This window comes from Schistocerca piceifrons, chromosome 1, assembly GCF_021461385.2.
Source record: "Schistocerca piceifrons isolate TAMUIC-IGC-003096 chromosome 1, iqSchPice1.1, whole genome shotgun sequence".
In the NCBI taxonomy this organism is placed as follows: domain Eukaryota; kingdom Metazoa; phylum Arthropoda; class Insecta; order Orthoptera; family Acrididae; genus Schistocerca; species Schistocerca piceifrons.
The window spans coordinates 653,952,949-653,973,493 of NC_060138.1; the positions used below are offsets into that span (position 1 = coordinate 653,952,949).

A 20,545-nucleotide genomic window follows, 5' to 3' on the forward strand; every position below is an offset into this window, starting at 1 on the left:
ACAGAGCCACCACCAGCTTGCGCAGTGCGTTGTTGACTACTTGGATCCCAGGCTTCGCGGAGTCTGCACCACGCTCGAACCCTGCCATCAGCTCTTACCAACTTCTAGGGTGCAACTGATGTGGTCGCGAGCCCAGAAGAGGCGCTGCAGGCGATGGTGTGCTGTTGAAAAGGCACTTGCGTCGGTTGTCTGCTGCTGCAGCCCATTAACGCAAGATTTCGCCACACAGTCCTAACGGATACACTCGTCGTACGTCCCACATTGGTTTCTGTTGTTATTTCACGCGGTGTTGCTTGTCTGCTAGTACTGATAACTCTAAACAAACGGAGCTGTTCTCAGTCGTTTAGTGAAGGCCTTTGGCCATTGCGTTGTCCGTGGTGAGAAATAATTGCTAAAATCTGGTATCCTTGGCACACACTTTTCGCTGTGGAGCCCGGAATACTGAATTCCCTAACGACCTCCGGAAAGGAATGTCCCATGCGTGTAGCTCCTACTACCATTCCTCATTCAAAGGCTGCTAATTCCCGTCGTGCGGCCAAAATCGCGTTGGAAAGTGTTTCTCATGGATCACCTGAGCACCAATGACAACTCCGTCAATGCACTGCCCTTTTGTACCTTTCCTTGTGATCCTACCGCCCTTTATATATGTGCATATCGCAACCTCCTGACTTCTGTCAAAGAGGAGCTGTTTTTTTGATGTTATTACCAGAAATCTAGTTAAGTACTTGACCGATTTACTTCAGATTTTTAGACTATATTCTAATAAACATTCAGACACACATAATACAACAATGCACAGTTTTTACACTAAAACAGACTGCAATGCTGTGCTGTGATGTACTGCGGAAATGTGAGGTTTCGTTTTCTTTCTCGTAGTCAGTTTCAGCTACGACAGGAGGGCATGTAAATCATTAGACAAATTGTTTCTCCCACGTATACATCGTTTCTCCTTATATACATTTTCAAACAACACTGTGATGTTTTATTTTCTTCCTCGAATTCAGTTTTACCGAAAACAGGCAAATTGTAGTTATGGCTTATTGGTTTATGATTAGAATACTGCTACAGAACCTGAAGCGTACGAAACTTTGTAATCTTACTCATTCACAGATTAAAACTGCTCTTAATAGTGCCATTGAACCTACTATGGTTCAAATGGCTCTGAGCACTATGGGACTTAACATCTGTGATCATCAGTCCCCTAGAACTTAGAACTACTTAAACCTAACTAACCTAAGGACATCACACACATCCATGCCCGCGGTAGGATTCGAACCTGCGACTGTAGCGGTCGCGCGGTTCCAGACTGTAGCGCCTAGAACCTCACGGCCACATCGGCCGGCCGAACCTACTATGCTCACAGATTCAACAGCAGAAGAGGTGTATCTCATATCTCATATACCTATGAGCCGAACAGATTTACCCATTCATATATAGCGACTTCAATTCCCAATCAAGGTTTCGTTTGCAATAACAATGAACAAGGCTCGGTATCAAAGTGAAGGGTACGAGTACAGAGAGGTGGTGGGAGATATGGTCGTAGAGAGGGGGGACGACGGGATGGACAGTATACGGGGAGGGGGGGGGGGGAGGTGGGAGGTGATGCACTGGCAAAAGGTAAATAGGAGGGGATGGACAAGGAGAGAGGGGGGAGCAGAAGGTGGGCAGAATGAAGGAGGGGGTCAAGGAGTTTAGGATTTATATCCAATTCCCATACATATTTACCAGTAGCGAGGTATTGCCAGATTCTCTAGTACCTTATAATTACATTATTACTCTGTAACGAGCGTCCCTTGCACCAGAATACTCGGAAGATATCCCAGAACAGCCTCTGAAACTTTGTCGGTGGAGTTCTAGTTCATCCTGTATACTCCGCAATCCACTGAACACTACAGTCTTACCTTGGTGATCAGTCGACATGCGGTGGATAGTGTAATTCCTTTCGAAAATCACCTGTATCTACATCTGAGAAAAATCTAAAGGAAGGGGAAATTAACATTGGAGCTTAGAATATGTTCTACAAGTCTGCGACAGGTAAAGGTTAAGGGAATAGACTTAAATATTAGCATCATCTCTTCTCCTTTTTTTATCATACACTGGATATCGGGGCCCAACTCTTGATGGGAATGCATTGGATCTCATGACAGCAAACAGACGTAATCACTTTGATGGTATCCACTTTGAAACTGGTGTTACTGATCGTGAAAGAGTTGTAGCAACAACGATTGCCGAAGTAGAAAGGATAATTAAAACGAGGAGGAGGAGATTAGTGTTTAACGTCCCATCGAAAACGATGTCATTCGAGCGAACCATCCCCGCATCTGCCTTAAAATATTTACGGGAAGAACAGAAAACCTAAATTAGGGTGACCGGACTCGGGTTTGAACCGTCATTCTCCCGAATGCCAGCCCTGAGTTCTAGTCACTGCAGTACCCCACCCGGTATAATAAAGCGAGTAGAAGGATTTATACGTTGAGCAAACTATATAAAAAATCGGTAGCGTCGAACGTCAGTCAGGAACTGGAAACAATTAGCTCTGTAGAGATCCATGTAGAAGAACAATGGCCCCAAGGCCACGTGGGGTAGCTGCGTGGTCTAGGGCGCTTTGCGGCTCCCACCGTCGGAGGTTCCAGTCCTCCCTCGGGCATGGGTGTGTGTGTCGTCCATAGCGTAAGTTAAGTTAGATTAAGTAGTGTGTAGACTTTGGGACCGATGATCTCAGCAGTTTGATCCCATAAAAACTTAACACAAATTTCCAATTTTTAAGGCTCCGATTTAGGAGGATAGTTGACCATGCACTTGACAGATATGTACCCAGTGCAACACTTCTTGATGGAAATGATCATGCATGGTAACAGATGGGAAACAAAGCGTACGGCTATAGATGGGAAAATTCTGAATGAAACTGATCTGGCTGTCAAGAGAGCAATGCGTGAAGCCTTCAACGACTGCCGTAGCTAAATATTATCGAAAGATCTCTGAGAAAATCTAACAACGTTCCGATCGTACGTAAATACTATTAGCGATACCAAATTTTGTGTCCAAATACTTATGGACGAAGTAGCAACTAATATTGAGGGTAGCAAAGCAGAAGCACAAACGCTGAACTCCATATTCAAATGTTCCTCGACAAAAGAAAACTCAAGAGCATCGTCACAATTTAATTCTTGTACTACTGCAAAGATGAGCGAAGTAAATATTAGTCAGTAGTGTTGAGAAACAGCTTAAATCATTGAAACTGAACAAAGCTTCAGGACCCAACGGAAATGATATCAGACTGTATACCGAATTTCACGAATTTCAGGCTGAGTTAGGCCTTCTTTTAACTATAGTCTACCGTAGATCCCTCAAACAAAAATCGTGCCCAGAATCTGGAAGAGAGCACAGGTCACACCCGTCTACAAGAAGGCTAGCAGAAGCAATCCACAAAACTACCGTCCAATACCTTAACACCCATTTGTACTAGAAACTTAGAATATATTCTGAGCTAAAGGTGATGAGGTATCTAGAACAGAATTAGCTCCTCCATGGCAACCAGGATGGATTCCGGAAACATCAGTCGTATGAAACCTAACCTGCACTTCTCTCACATGACATACTGAAAGCCATCGATCCAGGCATTCAGGTAGATGCAGCATTTCTTGATTTCCAAAAGACTGGACGCAGTACCATATCCACGCTTATTATCTAAAGTACGGTGGTATAGGATATCAAACAAAATTTGTGACTGGACTGAGGATTTCTTCGTAGGGAGGACACAGCTTGTTACTTTGACTGGAGAGTCACTGACAGATGAAGAATTGACTTAGGGTGTTCCGGAGGAAAGTGTGTTGGAAACTTTGTTGTTCATGTTTTACTTAATGACGTTGCAGACAACATTAAGGGTTACCTCAGACATTTCGCAGATGATGCACTTATTTATAATTAAGGACTTCTGAAAAGAGCTTCACAGATTTCATATAAAATCTTGATAAGATTTCAAGTTGGTGCTGAGATTGGTAACTTGTTTTATATGTTCGTAAATAGCGTACTTAAGAAAAAAGAAAACGCAGTATCCTGTGATTACAACATCAGGGAGTCACTGTTGGAATCGGACAATTCATACAAATATCTGAATGTAGCACTTTGCAGGGATATGAAATGGAATGGTCATAGAGGTCCAGGTAGTAGGTAGAGCAGGTGACAGACTTCGGTTTAGTAATAGAATACTAGGGAAATGCGATGAATCTACAAAGGAGATTTATTACAAACCACTCGATCGATCCATCCCAGAATACTGCTCAAGCGTGCGGGACCGATACAATATAGGACTAACAAGGTATGTTGAACATATTCAAAGAGGAGAAGCAGGGACGGTGATGGTGAAGGAACTGAGCTGACAGACACTTGAAGGTAGACGAAAACTGTCCTGAGAAAGCCTGCTTACGGAGTTTCAGGAACCAGCTTTAAACGAGTAATCTAGAGAGATACTACAACATCCTACGTATCGCTCCCGTAGGGATCACGAGTACAAGGTTAGATTAACTGCAACGCGCGTAGAGGCGTATAAACATTCATTCTTCCCGCACTCCATACGTGAGTCGAACGGGAAGAAGCCCAAGCAACTGTTACAATGGGAATGACACTTTGCCATGCACTTCGCAGTGTTTTATAGAGTATGGATACAGGTGCAGAGCGATCTGGAATTTTTTCTAGTCACGCGAGACTGTTCATTGCGCTCGCGACAGTCGTTAAATATGAAGTAGGAAAGGGGTCATTCAGCGATGTATTTATTGTAGAATCCAACAGTAGAGTTTTTGGGTGTTACCTTGAGTAGTTTCAGTTGTTTTATGTCTAGGGAAGTCCTTTTACATTATCACACACAGGAGAATTATGTTTTTTCTTAATTATTAAACTGTAATATCATGATATGTTCAATATCACTGTGAATGTGCTCCATGGATAAGTAAAACTACTACTAGACTTCTACAACTACTACTGTGTTGCTGCGCCTGGCAGCTGCCTCTGGCGGTGACGGACTCCAAAACAAGTTATTCACTACATACCCTTGATACAATGGCCAGTACGACCTAGATAATGTAGTGTTCCATGCGTCGCGTCGCCATGATCTGACCATGATCCAATGCGGTGATACAGTACCTCTTGGTCGTACTAAGCGCGAGTGTTAAGGCGACAGCCAGTAGGAAGTCCGATGACGTATCACTCATCCAGTTGCAGCAGTGGCAGAAGCATTGCCTCGCTCTCCAATACAGCAACTATCACTAATCGAGTTGATCACGAGTTTGTTGATAAAGTTATTTGCTATCAGACTTTGGTGACCCTGTTCACGAAAAGCTCACGTTCTAACGTTCTTCAGTGCTGAGGTCATCGCACAATGCAACAGGTCCAATAATTCGCTGACTAAAGCACTATCCAAAAGCAATCAGGGGAAAAAATATTTCAGTTTCATGGTAGCAAGGTATTGACGCGCTCTCTTACTGAACATTCCTTTTCTTTCCGTCGGAGGTCTGACTAGTTTGATTCCGTCCTCTATCAATTCGTCTCCTGTGCGAAATGCTTCATCTAAGAGCAGCACTTCACCCATCCTCCTCTGTTATTGTTGTCAGATGTATTCCAGTCTCTGCCTTCCCCTACAGTTTTTCCCCTCTACAGCTCCACGTAGTACCATGGAAACTGTTCCTTGATATCTTAACATACGTACTATTATGCTTTCCCTCCTTCTTGTCAATGTTTTTCACATGTTCCTCTCTTCGCCTATTCTGCGGGACACCTCCACATTTCTTATCATTCCATCTAATTTTAAACATCATTCGATAGCACCATATCTCAAAAGCTTCGATTTTTATCTTTTCTGGTTTCAAACATTTACTTCCTTTGTGGTGGTCAGGCACGTCCTGTTGGCCTGTATTAGTCTGCTTGTCATGCCCTCCTTTCTTCGCCTGCCATGTACTATCTCGTTTCCAGTGGAGCAGAATTCCTTCAATTCGTCTACTTCGCGGTCCGCAATTCTAGTGTTACGTTTATCGCTAATCTTTTTTCTGTTATTTGTAATTACTTTCGTCTTTCTTCGGTTTACTCTCAGTCCATAGTTTATGCTCATTAGACCGTTCGTTCCATTTAACAGGTCCTGCAATTGTTCCTCATTTTCATAGAGGACAGCATAGACACAAGCGAATCTTATCACTGATGACTTTTACCCTGAATTTTTATTCCACTCTTGAGCCTTTCTTTTGCTTCCACCAGTACTTCTTCGCTGTACAGACAGATAGATTGATCAGAAGGGTCGAAAAACGACATCACTCTCTTATATTCTTCCTAATTAGAGAACGTCGTCCTTGGTCTTCCATTCTTATTTTTCCCTTTTGTTTCTTGTACATATTCTGTATTATTCGTCTTTTCCTACAGATTTAGGTACTCCAACTGGCTGAATCTAGTGTTATTCAATGTAAAATTGTGTGAAAGTTTTCTAAACGTTTTCGAATCGCGTAACTGACTTGGGACTTCGGGTACCAGCCCAGTATTCACATAGTCAGATGTGGGGAAACACCTAAAAACTATACATCCATGTTGGTCAGCACACCGACTCTCGTTATTAGCCCATCGGGGGGATTCGACCCGCGACCGACTAGCCTCACCAAATCCTGGAAGTGGCGTGCTATCGCTTGCGCCTATCCGGACGGGCTATTTTCTGATTTGCTGTTGTACCATGTAAATGCGTTTAATGATGATCAGCGCGTGCTTGAATCTTTAGATGCGTCTTGTGTGTGTGTGTGTGTGTGTGTGTGTGTGTGTGTGTGTAGGCTGGCTTCTTCACTACGAGCATTTGTTGTATAGCGAAGGCATACTGGTTGTCTGAACCTGAGTACTTCCGCTTCCTTTTCTTCTCATACATTAGGCTGCCCAGTATTTCCCTCGTGTAATGTTTAACGAAATACAATTATTTTTGTGTATTTGCCTGCACTACTTCACAGCTTATAGCTTCAAGGCACATCAGTTGAGTTGCAAGTTATGTTAAAATAAATATATTTATTTATTTAACCGGCTCTGACTAGGGCCAATAGGCTCTTTCATACATCGGACCAGGCTTTCAAGCATACAGTACGTTTTTTACGTCACTGTTACCTAAGAAACAACAATTTTAATATGACAAATAGTATTAAAATGATATGAGTGTCCATGGCTACAATGTAAGTAAATAATACTGATTATAAAGCAGTAAAGTTAACACTCACAGTATTTGTACGAGAGGGAGTTGGAAAATAAGTTTCCCCTGTCGACTGTGGGCAGAATTGTGTGATATGGGCGAAAGACGACATGATAGGTGAACGCGCACGTGCAAGACACCGTCATCACCTGTCCGAAAGAAGTTCAAAAGCGCTCCATCTGCAGGTAAAGTGTTGCTCACCGTTTTCTGGGACACCAAAGGAGTTTTGCTGCTGGACTTTCTGGAGGATGGAACCATCAATACTGCGCGGTACTGCGCCACTCTGTCGAAATTGAAAGAGGCGATTCGGAAAAAACGGCATGGCGTTCTGCTGTTGGATGACAACGCGAGACCACACACGGCGACGGCAACGCAAAACCATATTGCAACTCTTGGTTGGGAGCGCCTACACCGTCCGCCTTACAGCCCGGATCTCGCACCAAGTGACTTCCATCTGTTTCCTGCTTTGAAGAAGACTCTCGGCGGAAGGCGCTTTGGCAGGAATGCTGACGTCAAACAAGCCGTTCAACGCTTCTTCCATATGCAACGCCCTGATTTTTTCCTGGAAGGCTTTTTGAAGCTTATAAAGGCGTATGACAAATGTCTCAATGTACTTGGAAATTATGTAGAAAAATAAAGATATGTCTTATCTTTAATGTCTCATTCTCTTTTTTTTTTTTCCTTTCACACACAACTCCGACCACAGTCGACGGGGGAAACTTATTTCCCAACTCCCCCACTTACTTCTGCTCCTGCCGCTAATAGTGATAAGAGTAATTATAATAACAATGACAAAAACAACAATAATAACAGTGTCAGATACAAAAAGAATAATAGGTGCACAAATGAGATATTTTTTGATATAGCGAGTAGCGGGGAAAGAAAATTTAAGGAGACTGCAACAGCTAGGAATACTGCGGAATGAGGTTGATCTGACTGGAAAGAAAGACGTACAAGGGTAACGAATGCGTACAGGGACAATGGTAATCATATAGTTGCCTTAATACATATGTCATTAACCGTCTTCTGAAGCTTGAGATGTTATTCAGTTCTCTAATATAATACGTGAGACTATTCCAGAGTCATGTTGCTGGTATAGAGAAGGACTTCAAGAAAGTGTCTGAACGATGGAGTGCGACAGAAAGGACATCGCTCTGATGGGAGCACATGATAGTTGACACTTGTGCATCAATGGCTAGCTTCTGGTCATCTGTTGCCATTATTAAGACATACGTTGTGCCTCGATGTTTACTGAAACCTAATTAGTATTCGTCTAGAAGGTTGTTTGTGGTTAGATAATTTGTTAGCTGTCTTGGACTATATATTCTTAGGCCTTGGACTGTGCAGGAAGAATGCAAATTGGTAGATAATCAGAGGGTGCTGTGAGAACGGCCTTTTTATGCAGTGGCTTATCTAGTCCCTATTTTCAGGCCACAGGAGAAACACTTGGGGTTGAGGAGTGGTTGAAGACATCTGTTATAGTAGGCAGTATGGGGTCAATAATAAACCTCACCATTTGGACTGAGATGCCACCGTGTCCAGGAGATGGTGGTCTGATACGCATGATGGCTTCTTTGACAGTATTGCAAGTAACATGCTTTAGACAGAATTTTTCGTGGCTACGGTAGTTTATCCCAAAGGAGTAATCGATGAGTCTCTGGTTTGTGGTTCGGTTGTGGTTGTAGATATTGTGAAGTAACGGTTCGGTTCATCGGCTGGAAGAACTGGATTAGCTCCAGCCTTTACTCGGCCTGTACCAACACCACCCAGGTTTCTCCACAGACAGCTGGTCTGATTCTGTTGTGGGTTGATATATGGGCATGCCTGAGTTTTGTTTTTCTCACATCCTGACAGATCCTGTTCCGCTTCTGCTTGTGAACAATACGATTTTCAGGCGTAGAGCGCAGTTTGTATCCCGATATGAAGCGTCTCTTAGATACGTAAGCTGTTTTAGTTCTTCAGTTAGTCAAGGTACAGGTTCCCGTCTTACTTTACCGGTCTTTAAAGGAGCATATTTGTCAAACAGCCTGTTAGTAAGTGCCTGAAGTTTTTCATTTATGTTCGAGTAGTGAATAGAAGACACCCCTTAAATTTCATCCGCAGCTCGCGGTCTAGTGGTTAGCGTTGCTGCCTCTGGATCACGGGGTCCTGGGTTCGATTCATTGATATTCTTTGCCTGGGGATTGATGGTTTGTGTTGTCCTCATCATTTCAGCATCATCATTCGTGGCAGTTGCTAGATTGGACTGGATTAAAAATTGGACTGTGTAAAAATCGGGACTTTGTAGGGGCGCTGATGACTGCGCAGTTGAGCGCCCTCAAACTAAGCACCATCATCACACACCTCTTAAACTTGCGTCTCTGCTGCAACTTCAGATAAGTTAAGGCGCTTCAAGTCTCGCTATTTAGTCAGCTGTGGTTTCTTTCTGGGACATTCTGGGAAGTATGTCATGAAAATTATGTCGTGGCAGACATGTCTAGTAGAGATATCTGGCCGGCCTCTGTGGCCGAGCGGTTCTAGGCGCTTCAGTCCGGAACCGCGCTGCTGCTACGGTCGCAGGTTCGAATCCTGCCTCGGGCATGGATGTGTGTGATGTCCTTAGGTTAGTTAGGTTTAAGTAGTTCTAAGTCTAGGGGACTGATGACCTCAGATGTTAAGTCCCATAGTCCTTAGAGCCATTTGAACCATATGAACAGATAGCTTAGATGAACGAATTACTCTGGGGGATTTAGTTGCAAACATATCTATGAGAATGTGACTAGTGTTCGTACGATGGGTAGGAGCGAACTGAAGTAGCAACACGTTTGAAGAAGAAAGCGTCCGCTTAAATTTCACACTGTAAGGACTACCGTACAGAAAATTTATGTTAATGTCATCAGTTATAATTATATGCTCGTATTTTGATTCGAGACTTGAAACAACTATTTCGAAGCAGAAAAACCCACCTGCTTTAGGGGTTTTGTAGCGGACACGTATCACACACCTTATGTTAAGTGATTTTATCTCTATGAATATTTAATTCACTTGTTTATTTTGGTTGTTGTTGGTTGTGTGTAGCACAGAAGACGATAAATCAGAGCTACGTTCGTATGTCGTGTCTCAGAAAGATGTAACCATCTAAATTTACCGAACTTGTGAGAATAGTTGGTTTGAGGCAGGACTTCAACAGGAGTATTACATGGATGTCTCTGTCTTGACAAGTATTATGGAGCTCGTCGAGATGAGCTGGCAAGGAGTGGACATTGCGTGTGCAATGTGGAGCTTGATACATTTAGGTGCAAAGCTCCCAAGAAAGCCGTTGCTGGACATTATTAGTAATAAATCGCGAAAATGTGAGTTCTAAATTTTGCGAAAAAAGAATAAACGATCAACATCTCATTTTATTACAGCGTCAGATAGACACAAAAAATCCCATTACATACTACCATAATTCGTTTGTTTAACTGACTGGCGCGCGGGATTAGCCGAGCGGTCTAGGGCACTGCAACCATGGACTGTGCGGCTGATCCCGGCGGAGGTTCGAGTCCTCCCTCGGACATGGGTGTGTGTTTGTCCTTAGGATAATTTAGGTTAAGTAGTGTGTAAGATTAGGGACTGATAACCTTAGCAGTTAAGTCCCGCCGGCCACTGTGGCCGTGCGCTTCTAGGCGCTTCAGTCTGGAACCGCGTGACCGCTACGGTCGCAGGTTCGAATCCTGCCTCGGGTATGGATGTATGTGATGTCCTTAGGTTAGTTAGGTTTAAGTAGTTCTAAGTTCTAGGGGACTGATGACCACCGATGTTAAGTCCCATAGTGCTCAGAGCCATTTGAACCAAGCTAAGTCCCATAGGATTTCACACACATTTTTAACTGACCATAAGAGGGGAAATGATTAATTATTGATTGGTTTCTGGTATGTTAAATAATACACGATATTCGACAATACTAAGCTCACCAACACGTTGTGATTTATTAGCTTTAATGTATCAAACATCATACATGTACTTCTACCAACTCTCTCTCTCTCTCTCTGCCTCTGACAGTAGGACAATTGAGAAAGTCTAGAACAGTGCTTGTCAAACTTTTTAGCTTAAGAGCGAATACTGACATTGCAGGCGACACATCGGGCCGTGCACCAAGGGGGTGGGGGAGGGTTAAAATGACCACTCAAAGAAAAACTCGATTTTCATTAAACCTTGATTATTGATAGAAGCTTACCACTTACCTATTATGAACATAAATATACCAAAGCATCACATACAATATTTTTAAGTGAGAAATAAAAAAATGGCCTGGAATTACAGAATTACATGCATTCTTTCTGAATGATTACATAATGATCAATTTTCTGTACATAAAGTGGTACTGTGACCAGTCTCGTCGCAACAGGGTCGCAAGTCTGTTTTCTGATTTACGAGCACATTTTGTAGGCGTCTTTATGCCCTACTATCTGATGGAATACCCAGCGGCTGCAGCAGTCCGCTTTCAGTCTACTTTTGTATTAGACAAAATACAACAGAACAGAGACAGTTTTAAATAATATAGCTTAATTACCCCTAGTTCAAATTTGCCAGAAAGGGACAGAATGGCGATGATAGCATTGTATAGTAAGGGTTTAGAAGTTAGTTTTATCTATTGTATTACGCGTGTGTTTTTTGAAATTAATTACAAGGGTTGAATGAAAAGTAGTGCCTCCACATTCGTTAACTGGGTTTGGATGGGAATATTTTAATAAATCAAACGTAGAAATAATCCATAGAGTGTGAGGTTTAATTACCAATATTCACTTTTCCACATAATCACCAGCCAATTGGATACATTTCTGCCAACGATGAACAAGTTTTCTGAAGCCGTCACGGAAGAAGTCGAGATTTTCTCAATGTCTTCATCAGAAGCATAATGATGTCCCCACAGATCGTCTTTCGTTATCGGGAACAGATGGAAGTCAGACGGTGCTAAACCTGGACTGTACGGAGGATGCCGTACGGTGGTGAGATTCAGTCTCTGAAGTTCTGCTGTGGTGACACGTGAAGTGTGTGGTTTGGCATTGTCATGCAGTAGTGTGACCCACACGTACTTATGAAATGCCGATTTCGCTTGCAATTTCTCTCTGAGTGATACGACGATCGTCCGGAATCAATCTATCAACATTTCGCTTGTGTAACTCGGTGGTTGCTGTCACAGGACGTCCAAGTCTTTTGTTTGTCACGCAGGTCAGATGTTCCCGCCTTAACGTCTTCAAACTTACTCGCCCAACGACGCACGGTACTCACATCAACACAATCACCATAAACTGCTTTCATTCTCTGATGAATCTCATTTGGGGTGACATCGTCTTCTGTCAAGGAATCAGTGACTGCACGTTGCTTAAATCGCACTGCCCGACCGTCTGCGCAGTGTTCTGTACTTTACACTGTAACAACACAACCGTTCAATGCTAAGGCTTCCCGCCAACTGGAGCTGTAAAGAAGAGGCTACGGAACAAGCCAGTATCTGCCGCATTCCAATACTGCCAACTGTTGAAGAGTTACGAAGGTGGAGGCGTTACTTTTCAATCAACCCTCGGAATTATTATTGGGGGGGGAGGGGGGGGGGGGTGAACACCTTGGCCACTTCTCCCGACGAGTAGAGTGGCCAATTCTCCCGATAGGGCGCCATGTCGACACTAGTAATCTATAGAAGAAACTGTCAGACTGGAATAAATAACAAGTAACTACATGGTAGGCCAAAAGACGTGGTTTAATCTTTGATGTTGTAAAAAATTGCTACTCTCCGTACAAGTGAGGTAACAAGAATAACGTAAATGACTTACCTTACATCAGACAATCAAAACAATTTTTACTATAAAAAGGAATGGAACAAGGTTGCTCTGTCAAACTGTACATTAGAAGTAGTCTGACCACTTCTCGGCAGGCAGCAGCGCTGTTCAGGGCAAAAGATGGGCAACGGCCACTTGTCCCATCGTGGCCACTTTACCACAACTTCCCCTACGGATATTACTGTTACTTGGTAACTTACATAAATTAGTATGTTATATCAACTAATAACAGTAACTGCAATATGAGACACGATCACAAATGTTACTATACATTTTGAATGTCATTTTTCTTTCACTCATTTCATTGTGTTACAACGACCTTAATTTGATTTCACATATTGTTTGCTACAAAAACGTACCACATTTGGAAATAACTGTATCTATAAGGCACATTCACATATCCATGTTGCTTCCGTGTGACGTATCACAACTGATCGGTGCTAGTTGCTACCGCTCATGAGTTGTTACCATTGGAAGACAAGCAATAATACATTTCCCCTCTCACTTCTACTAACTCCTCAGTAATCACACTACGTACCATCCTGTCCTTGACGTAAGCAACAAACTTTACTTAGTTCGCGGACGAATTTATCAACACTACTGAATACTGGAGTTTACTACATAATTGCGTTTTTTAAAGAAGTATACTAGGTTACGAATCTGAAGATGAAGGTTGCTTTTTTTCTTATACTTCGTCTTTTCTGTAGAAGCGGATTCCCTTGACAGTGCCTTAAATTTTCTTAAATTTATAATGAGCAAAATATGAAAGATACCAACAACATATATGCTTTCAGGTATACTGCGAGTTACGCATACCTATTGGAATTGTTCCTGGAAGTTACGCTTGAATCTACTTCAAACATTTGCTATTGCTGAATCAGACTTGAAGGTGAGCCAGACGTCTGAAAGAGCTGAGTAAATGTTTGTTGTCCTTTATCTCCACTGATCGAGGTGCACGCTTCGAACTGTAACCGCTATTCATAAACGGCATACTACTCTTTGTGAGACTGTATTCAAGAAATCACTATGCGCCAATCCATTGTCAGTTAACACTGATTTCGTACACAGTATTAGCGTATGTTATTCCTTCTACTCGTGAATTCGACGGTGGCAAGTGGGAAGCGTTTTCACTAATTATTCAACCCGATCTTACAGTGTCTTTAGTTGTGTATATTATGTAGTACAGGGCTCCCCTTTCTTAAATGCCGATCCAACTTAAACGCTTAACACAACTTGTTGTCTTCCTCAAAAATGGTATCAATACAGTTCTTGCTCATTATATGACTACAATTGTCCCTGCCTGAAGAAGCAATTTCATGAACTACGTTGGCAAGAATACAGTGACTGAAATAAAAGTTTCAGATTATTATCTTTAAAGCATAACTAAGTAAAGTGAAGGCAAACATTAGCAGGAAAGAAGGAAGACAAATTGGGCATTAACGCCCCGTCGACATCGAGGTAATTAGAGCTCCAATTGTTTGAAGGATGGGGAAGGAAATAGGTTGTGCCCTCTCAAAGGAAACATCACAACATTTACCTGGGGCGATTCAGAGATTCACGTAAAACCTAGATCTAGGTGGTTGGACGCAGATTTTAATCGTCGTCCTCCCGGACACGAGTCTAAGGTGCTAACCGCTGCGGCGGAGGTTCGAGTCCTCCCTCGGGCATGGGTGTGTGTGTTTGTCCTTAGAATACTTTAGGTTAAGTAGTGTGTAAGCTTAGGGACTGATGACCCTAGCAGTTAAGTCCCATAAGATTTCACACACATTTGAACATTTTGCTAACCGCTGCGCCATCTCGCTCGATAACATCGGCAGGAAGACACCCGTCCACAGCTTACGTCCATTTGAAAAGAGTTCTAAGGAGTAGCTAGAACTGTCAGAAACTAGAATATATAGTTCTCAGGGTCAGCATCACCACTTCTGTGTATTTGTCCAAATCCCCTACATCCACACTTCAGTACACAAGTATTAAATTAAATGCAGAAGTTGTAACAAGTGTTGTTGTTTGACGTATGGAATAATATTTTGCCTGATTTTTAATGGACACTGTTTTCAATTATAGCTAATGAGCACAAGAAATTCTGTATACTTAAGTAATATGACACCGTGCACAGAAAACCAAGTCCTCAGCACTTCCCATAGCCAGTTAGAGAATTTGGAACTCTATAACGATGTAAAGTTACGAATGTATAAGAATAACGCAAAAATTGTGATTATTCACTTACTTTTCACGTTGTCTACAGCAGCACATATGGGATGATAAGGCTGTAGATGCGTGTAGATCTTTGAAACATTCAAACGACTTTTAACAAATTGCAAATTAATTTCAACCGGTATTCACTAGCGTGTATAAGGTCTTCGGACTCTGTTTGTTTGGAACTATCACTGCAGTTCGCCTACAGACCAAATCGTATGAGCATGTCCAGTAGCACAAGTAATTATAGCAACAATTTCCGTAGTTTACCTGTATGTTGTTCAGTAGTTCCCGATGTAGTTCCCGCTCGTTATCTTCGTGACGTAATGTCAGCTGTTGCTGGAAAACTCCAGCAGAGCATTAATTATATTGAAACATGGCTATGGATGAACCTAGCAAAGAACCTTAGCTGCGGCATCCTTATGGTGGAAAGAGAATGCGTACTCGTTTCTCTATCAAATTAACGGTCTACTGGGACCTACCGAAAACATCCGATATCACCGCATGAAGATAATGAGCAGAAATTACTTCGAAATATTGCAAAATGTCATCGGCAGTTTGTGACACAATGCCCAAGTGCCTTAACACTAGTGTTAACATGCTTCACACAGCGGACCATTTATGTGATTGAAGATGTTTGTTGATGTCGTCTACTGTAGAGCAAAGAAGTCGGGTGTTTAATCACCTTAGCCGGCCGGTATGGCCGAGCGGTTCTAGGCGCTTCAGTCTGGAACTGCGCGACCGCTACGGTTGCAGGTTGGAATCCTGCTTCGGGCATGGATGTGTGTGATGTCCTTAGGTTAGTTAGGACTGAGTAGTTCTAAGTTCCAAAGGACTGATGACCTCAGATGTTAAGTCCCATAGTGATCAGAGCCATTTGAACCATTGTTTTAATCATCTTGCGACGTTTCAAATTCTTTTTTCTAGACCTGTTAGCCGGCCGCGGTGGTCTCGCGGTTCTAGGCGCGCAGTCCGGAACCGTGCGACTGCTACGGTCGCAGGTTCGAATCCTGCCTCGGGCATGGATGTGTGTGATGTCCTTAGGTTAGTTAGGTTTAAGTAGTTCTAAGTTCTAGGGGACTGATAACCACAGCAGTTGAGTCCCATAGTGCTCAGAGCCATTTGAACCATTTTTTAGACCTGTTACTTGCTAGAGTTTACAACATAGAACTTTGAATGGATGAACCATGGCCGAACACAGCGTCAAGGGGGAAGCGGTTGACCTGGAGGGACGACAGATCTTGAGGACCGACTAATCGTCAGAGGGGCACTCAGAGCTCAGGATTCATTATTATCATCGATCCGACGTGCAACTGGCGCTTCAGTGGCCACAAGGACCATTAATAGGTGACTCAAAGAAATGGGGATGAGCTCACGGCGCCCCTCTCGCCGACTGCTATTTACCTCTCTACACCAACAAACCAGTTTGCAGTGGTGTTGGCCACATTCAGCCTCGAATCTCATTGACTGTAGTAGTACTGTCTTCAGTGATGAGTGCCACTTGGAATTGAGCCCTGCTGACCAACGAAGACTCCTCAGACAGCGGTGGGATACCAACCTGACTGTCGCCCGCCATACAGCCTGACAATCAGACGTGATGGTCTGGGGTTCATAGCAGGACCTCTTTTATTGTCGTCCATGGCGCTCTTACAGCACAGCAGTTACGTCGACGATGTTCTGCACCATGTTTTGCTGCCTTCCGTGACAAGCCATCCTTACATTTCTGCAAGATGATCGCCTGGACATGGCTTCAGTTTCTACTGCTTATCTTCATGCTTATCAAACACAACCTTGGCCCCCAGGTCATCGGATCTCTCCCAAACTGAAAACGTTTGGAGTATTATCGGCAGGGCCCTTCAAGCAGCTCCGGATTTTAGCCAACTGGACAGAATTTGGCACGATATCCCTAAGTAGGACATTCAACAACTCTATCAGTCAGTATCAAGCCGAATAACTGCTTGCATAAGGGTCAGGGTTGGACCAACGCGTTAATGACTTGCTCAGTATGTGAAGCTTTTTCTCTTGAATAAATCATCAAATTCTTTCTGAAATTGTAATCACCTGTTGACGTGCACATGTAGATCACATCTACCGATTTCCAATCCATTCGGATAATTCCTTCGAGGTGCTTTGCTTTTTTTTTTGTCTCAGAGCGAATATAATGAAATACTGGTAACATTTTTAGTTTTCGTTTAATAGTACGCTGGCGCTCACAGTGTTGTAAAACAGAAAGAACATTTTGAACTATCTATCAGGGTATCTGCATCATTTTCGCATTTTCACGTAAGAAAATTCAAATCTAACTTAAATAAATGTATGGCTTATGAACAAGTACTGACACCGTAATTTTGTTATCGATTAATCTAAATACTTTAAAAATATGTGTTTTTCTCTCTCGTATTACTAATATATTCGAACGACAGTTTTAGACCTTCGTAAGTGTGCCTTCGGGGAAACATACAAGGAAGCACATGGGATGTAATCCACATCAATCAATTATGCCACATAAAATTAGTCAAAATGTCTCTAATCACTACGGGACTTACCATCTGAGGTCATCAGTCCCCTAGAACTTAGAACTACTTAAACCTAACTAACCTAAGGACATCACACACATCCATGCCAGAGGCAGGATTCGAACCTGCGACCATAGCAGCAGCACGGTTCCGGACTGAAGCACCTAGAACCGCTCGGCCACAGCGCCCGGCTAAAATTAGTCCACCTAAGAGCTAAACGCTTACAACATGTTAATGGAAGTTAGGTTCTGAAATGCAGCAGCGGCAGCAGTGCTAGTTAGCACGCTGATGTTTACATGGACCTCTTTTTTCCACAGCGTCGCTGATCAACATGTGCTACGGTACCTTCATGGGTTGGCCTGGGACGACTCTGCCAATCCCGGAGGCAGAAGATTCGCCGCTTCCACTCACCGCCGACGAGGGCTCTTGGCTCGCGTCCATCAACTCACTCACCATGCTGGTGGCCATATTCGCCACTGGCTACGCCGTTGACGTTGTGGGACGTAAGAAAGTATTCGGTGCCAGACCGCTGTTCATCTGGTGGGTGATGGTGGCGTTCGCCAATTCTTACGGAATGCTGCTCGCCGCTCGAGCGATTGGTAGCTTGGGCGGCGGCCCCATCATCACGGCCTTGCCAGTGTTTCTGTGTGAGATAGCCGACACCGACGTAAGGGGGACGCTAATTGTGATCCACTACTTCCTCATGCAGTGTGGCTACCTGCTCGTGTATAGCATTGGGCCTTACCACTCCGTCACCACGGTTGCTCTCATCTGCGCCTCAATTCCGATCATCTTCGTCTTGACATTCATCTGGATGCCGGAGTCACCATACTTCTTTCTCAAGCAACGCAGAGAAGCGGAGGCTGTGAAGTGTCTCGAAAGATTCAAAGGTCAACTGACAAGGGACGAACTGAAGTTTGAGCTGGAGTCGATGTATCAAGCTATAAGGGAGAAACAACAAAGTAAAGGAAAGTTGAAAGATGTCTCCTGGTGCCTGTACACCGCAGGACATTGCTCTTAGCGGTAGGGTTCATTCTGTTCCAGATGTCGTCTGGATCGATAGCTCTCACCACGTACACGACGTACATATTTGAGAAGATTGGAAGCGAGCTCGACTCGAACATCTCTTCCATTATCCTGACGGCCGTCACGCTTGGGGCAAACGTCGTGTCGTCGCTGGTCGTCGAGAGGTTCGATCGGCGGCCCCTGTGTATGGCGTCTTTCTCAGCGTGCGCCATCTGTCTGGCTGCAGAGGGAGCTTACTTCTACGTCGATGACATCTACGGGGACGTGCCTACTGCCTTCGACTGGGTGCCACTCGCCGGCATGACTGGATTCAGTGTAAGAAAATAATGACAAGGGAAACGTTTCGTTCAAGGTGTAGGCATGAATTTTTGATTACTGTCTCGAAAAACCAAGCTGCCTTCACAAAACTTGGTTCTTCTCAACATGTTCACCCTTCTGTGCCCAGAGAGGGAGACATTGTAGAAGTTTGCATTTTGGGTATTCAGAAACGTTCTGCCTCGAAAATCCCCTAGTTATTCTGTGCTACTATACCTACACTGACTGCGAAAGTCCTTGTATCTCAGGCGGCGCGAATGAAATAGGGTTGCTCCAGTCCGCGGGCGGGATAAATACTGACAGGCCACCGGGATATCATATTAATATTCTATCAAGTATCAGACCGTGAGAAGGCGTGGACTACGATCCTACTTGCAGGGAGCCACTGATTTGAGTGGACACTGGGGAAATATGCAGTAATCGCAACGTAAATAAAGGATTTATAACGTAATATTAAGAGATATATTCTTAAATTAGTACAGAACTAGGTACTCTTAACCGATTGCAGCCTCAACTGACATTTTTTAAAATAGAGGTGGAGCCTCTCCACGCCCACAAGAGAATGATGGCCAACACAAAAGGTGTACTGCCATCTCTGCATAAGGGTTAGTTTTCACTAAAGTGAGGTCTCGCAGGATGTGGGTACTGCGATGTTTGCGTACGTCTGATTAACGTTAACCATTAATATCCGCTCATCTGGAGATAGATTGGGTCGAAAGTTGAACGAAGGGTAGCGGTTTGAAGGGCAGAGGGTGGGGAAAAGTGCCAAGGCAAGAGCCAAGGGAAAAAAATCTCTGCGATAGTTGGGTCGGGTTATAAGAGAAGTAGCGGTTTTCTTGCTGCCTGCGACAGGTCATGCAAGGGTAGGCTTTGTTAGTAGTGGGTATCATGCAGGTCGATATCCTTGTCTTTCTGCGGTGGTGTTACTCGGCGGCTGCCGCTGGGTGCCAGTGTTGTCTTCTCGGTCAGCGTGAGCATACCTGTAACAGTTAGATTCTTAATCGTTTTGTGTCCGATAGGTCATAAATCAGATTGTCAGTGTAGAGTAATGTTGGCGGTTCGTTTGTACGTCAGTGTGCGAGATTGTCGGTTTCCCTAGTGTAGCCTGTTGGTTCCGTCAAAGTTGCTGATATGCAGGGGCTTGCCGATGTTGTGGGTGTATGTTAGCTTGCCATAGGTGCTTATGCCTGAGCTGGTAGCGTTTTGGCCGCTTATGCTTCCACCTATGGTTGTGATCATAGTTTCCCAGAGTAAAGATGAAAGGATTTTTCGAGTGTCTCGAGTTCCTGTGTAGTCGTATGGCGTGTATTTTGAATACTTTCTTGAGGGTTTCAAGGCGGTACACATTGTGAAGATTCACAGTGCGTGTGTAGCGTGAAGCGTTGCTAATGGTGCGTAGCACTTTGTTCTCTATGATCTGCAGGCGGCGCAGGCCTGTAGAAGGTGCCTATCCCCAGACGGGAGCTGCATACGTCATCAGATGTCTAGTC

General features: G+C 43.7%; 1 protein-coding gene across 1 annotated transcript; it reads left to right on the forward strand.

Moving 5' to 3' along the window:
* Positions 1 to 18,045: 18,045 nt before the first annotated feature.
* Positions 18,046 to 18,735, forward strand: LOC124761793 (facilitated trehalose transporter Tret1-like). The gene has a single exon (XM_047249116.1). The coding sequence runs from the start codon at positions 18,046 to 18,048 to the stop codon at positions 18,733 to 18,735; it is 690 nt and encodes a 229-aa protein (XP_047105072.1).
* The last annotated feature ends 1,810 nt before the right edge of the window (positions 18,736 to 20,545 follow it).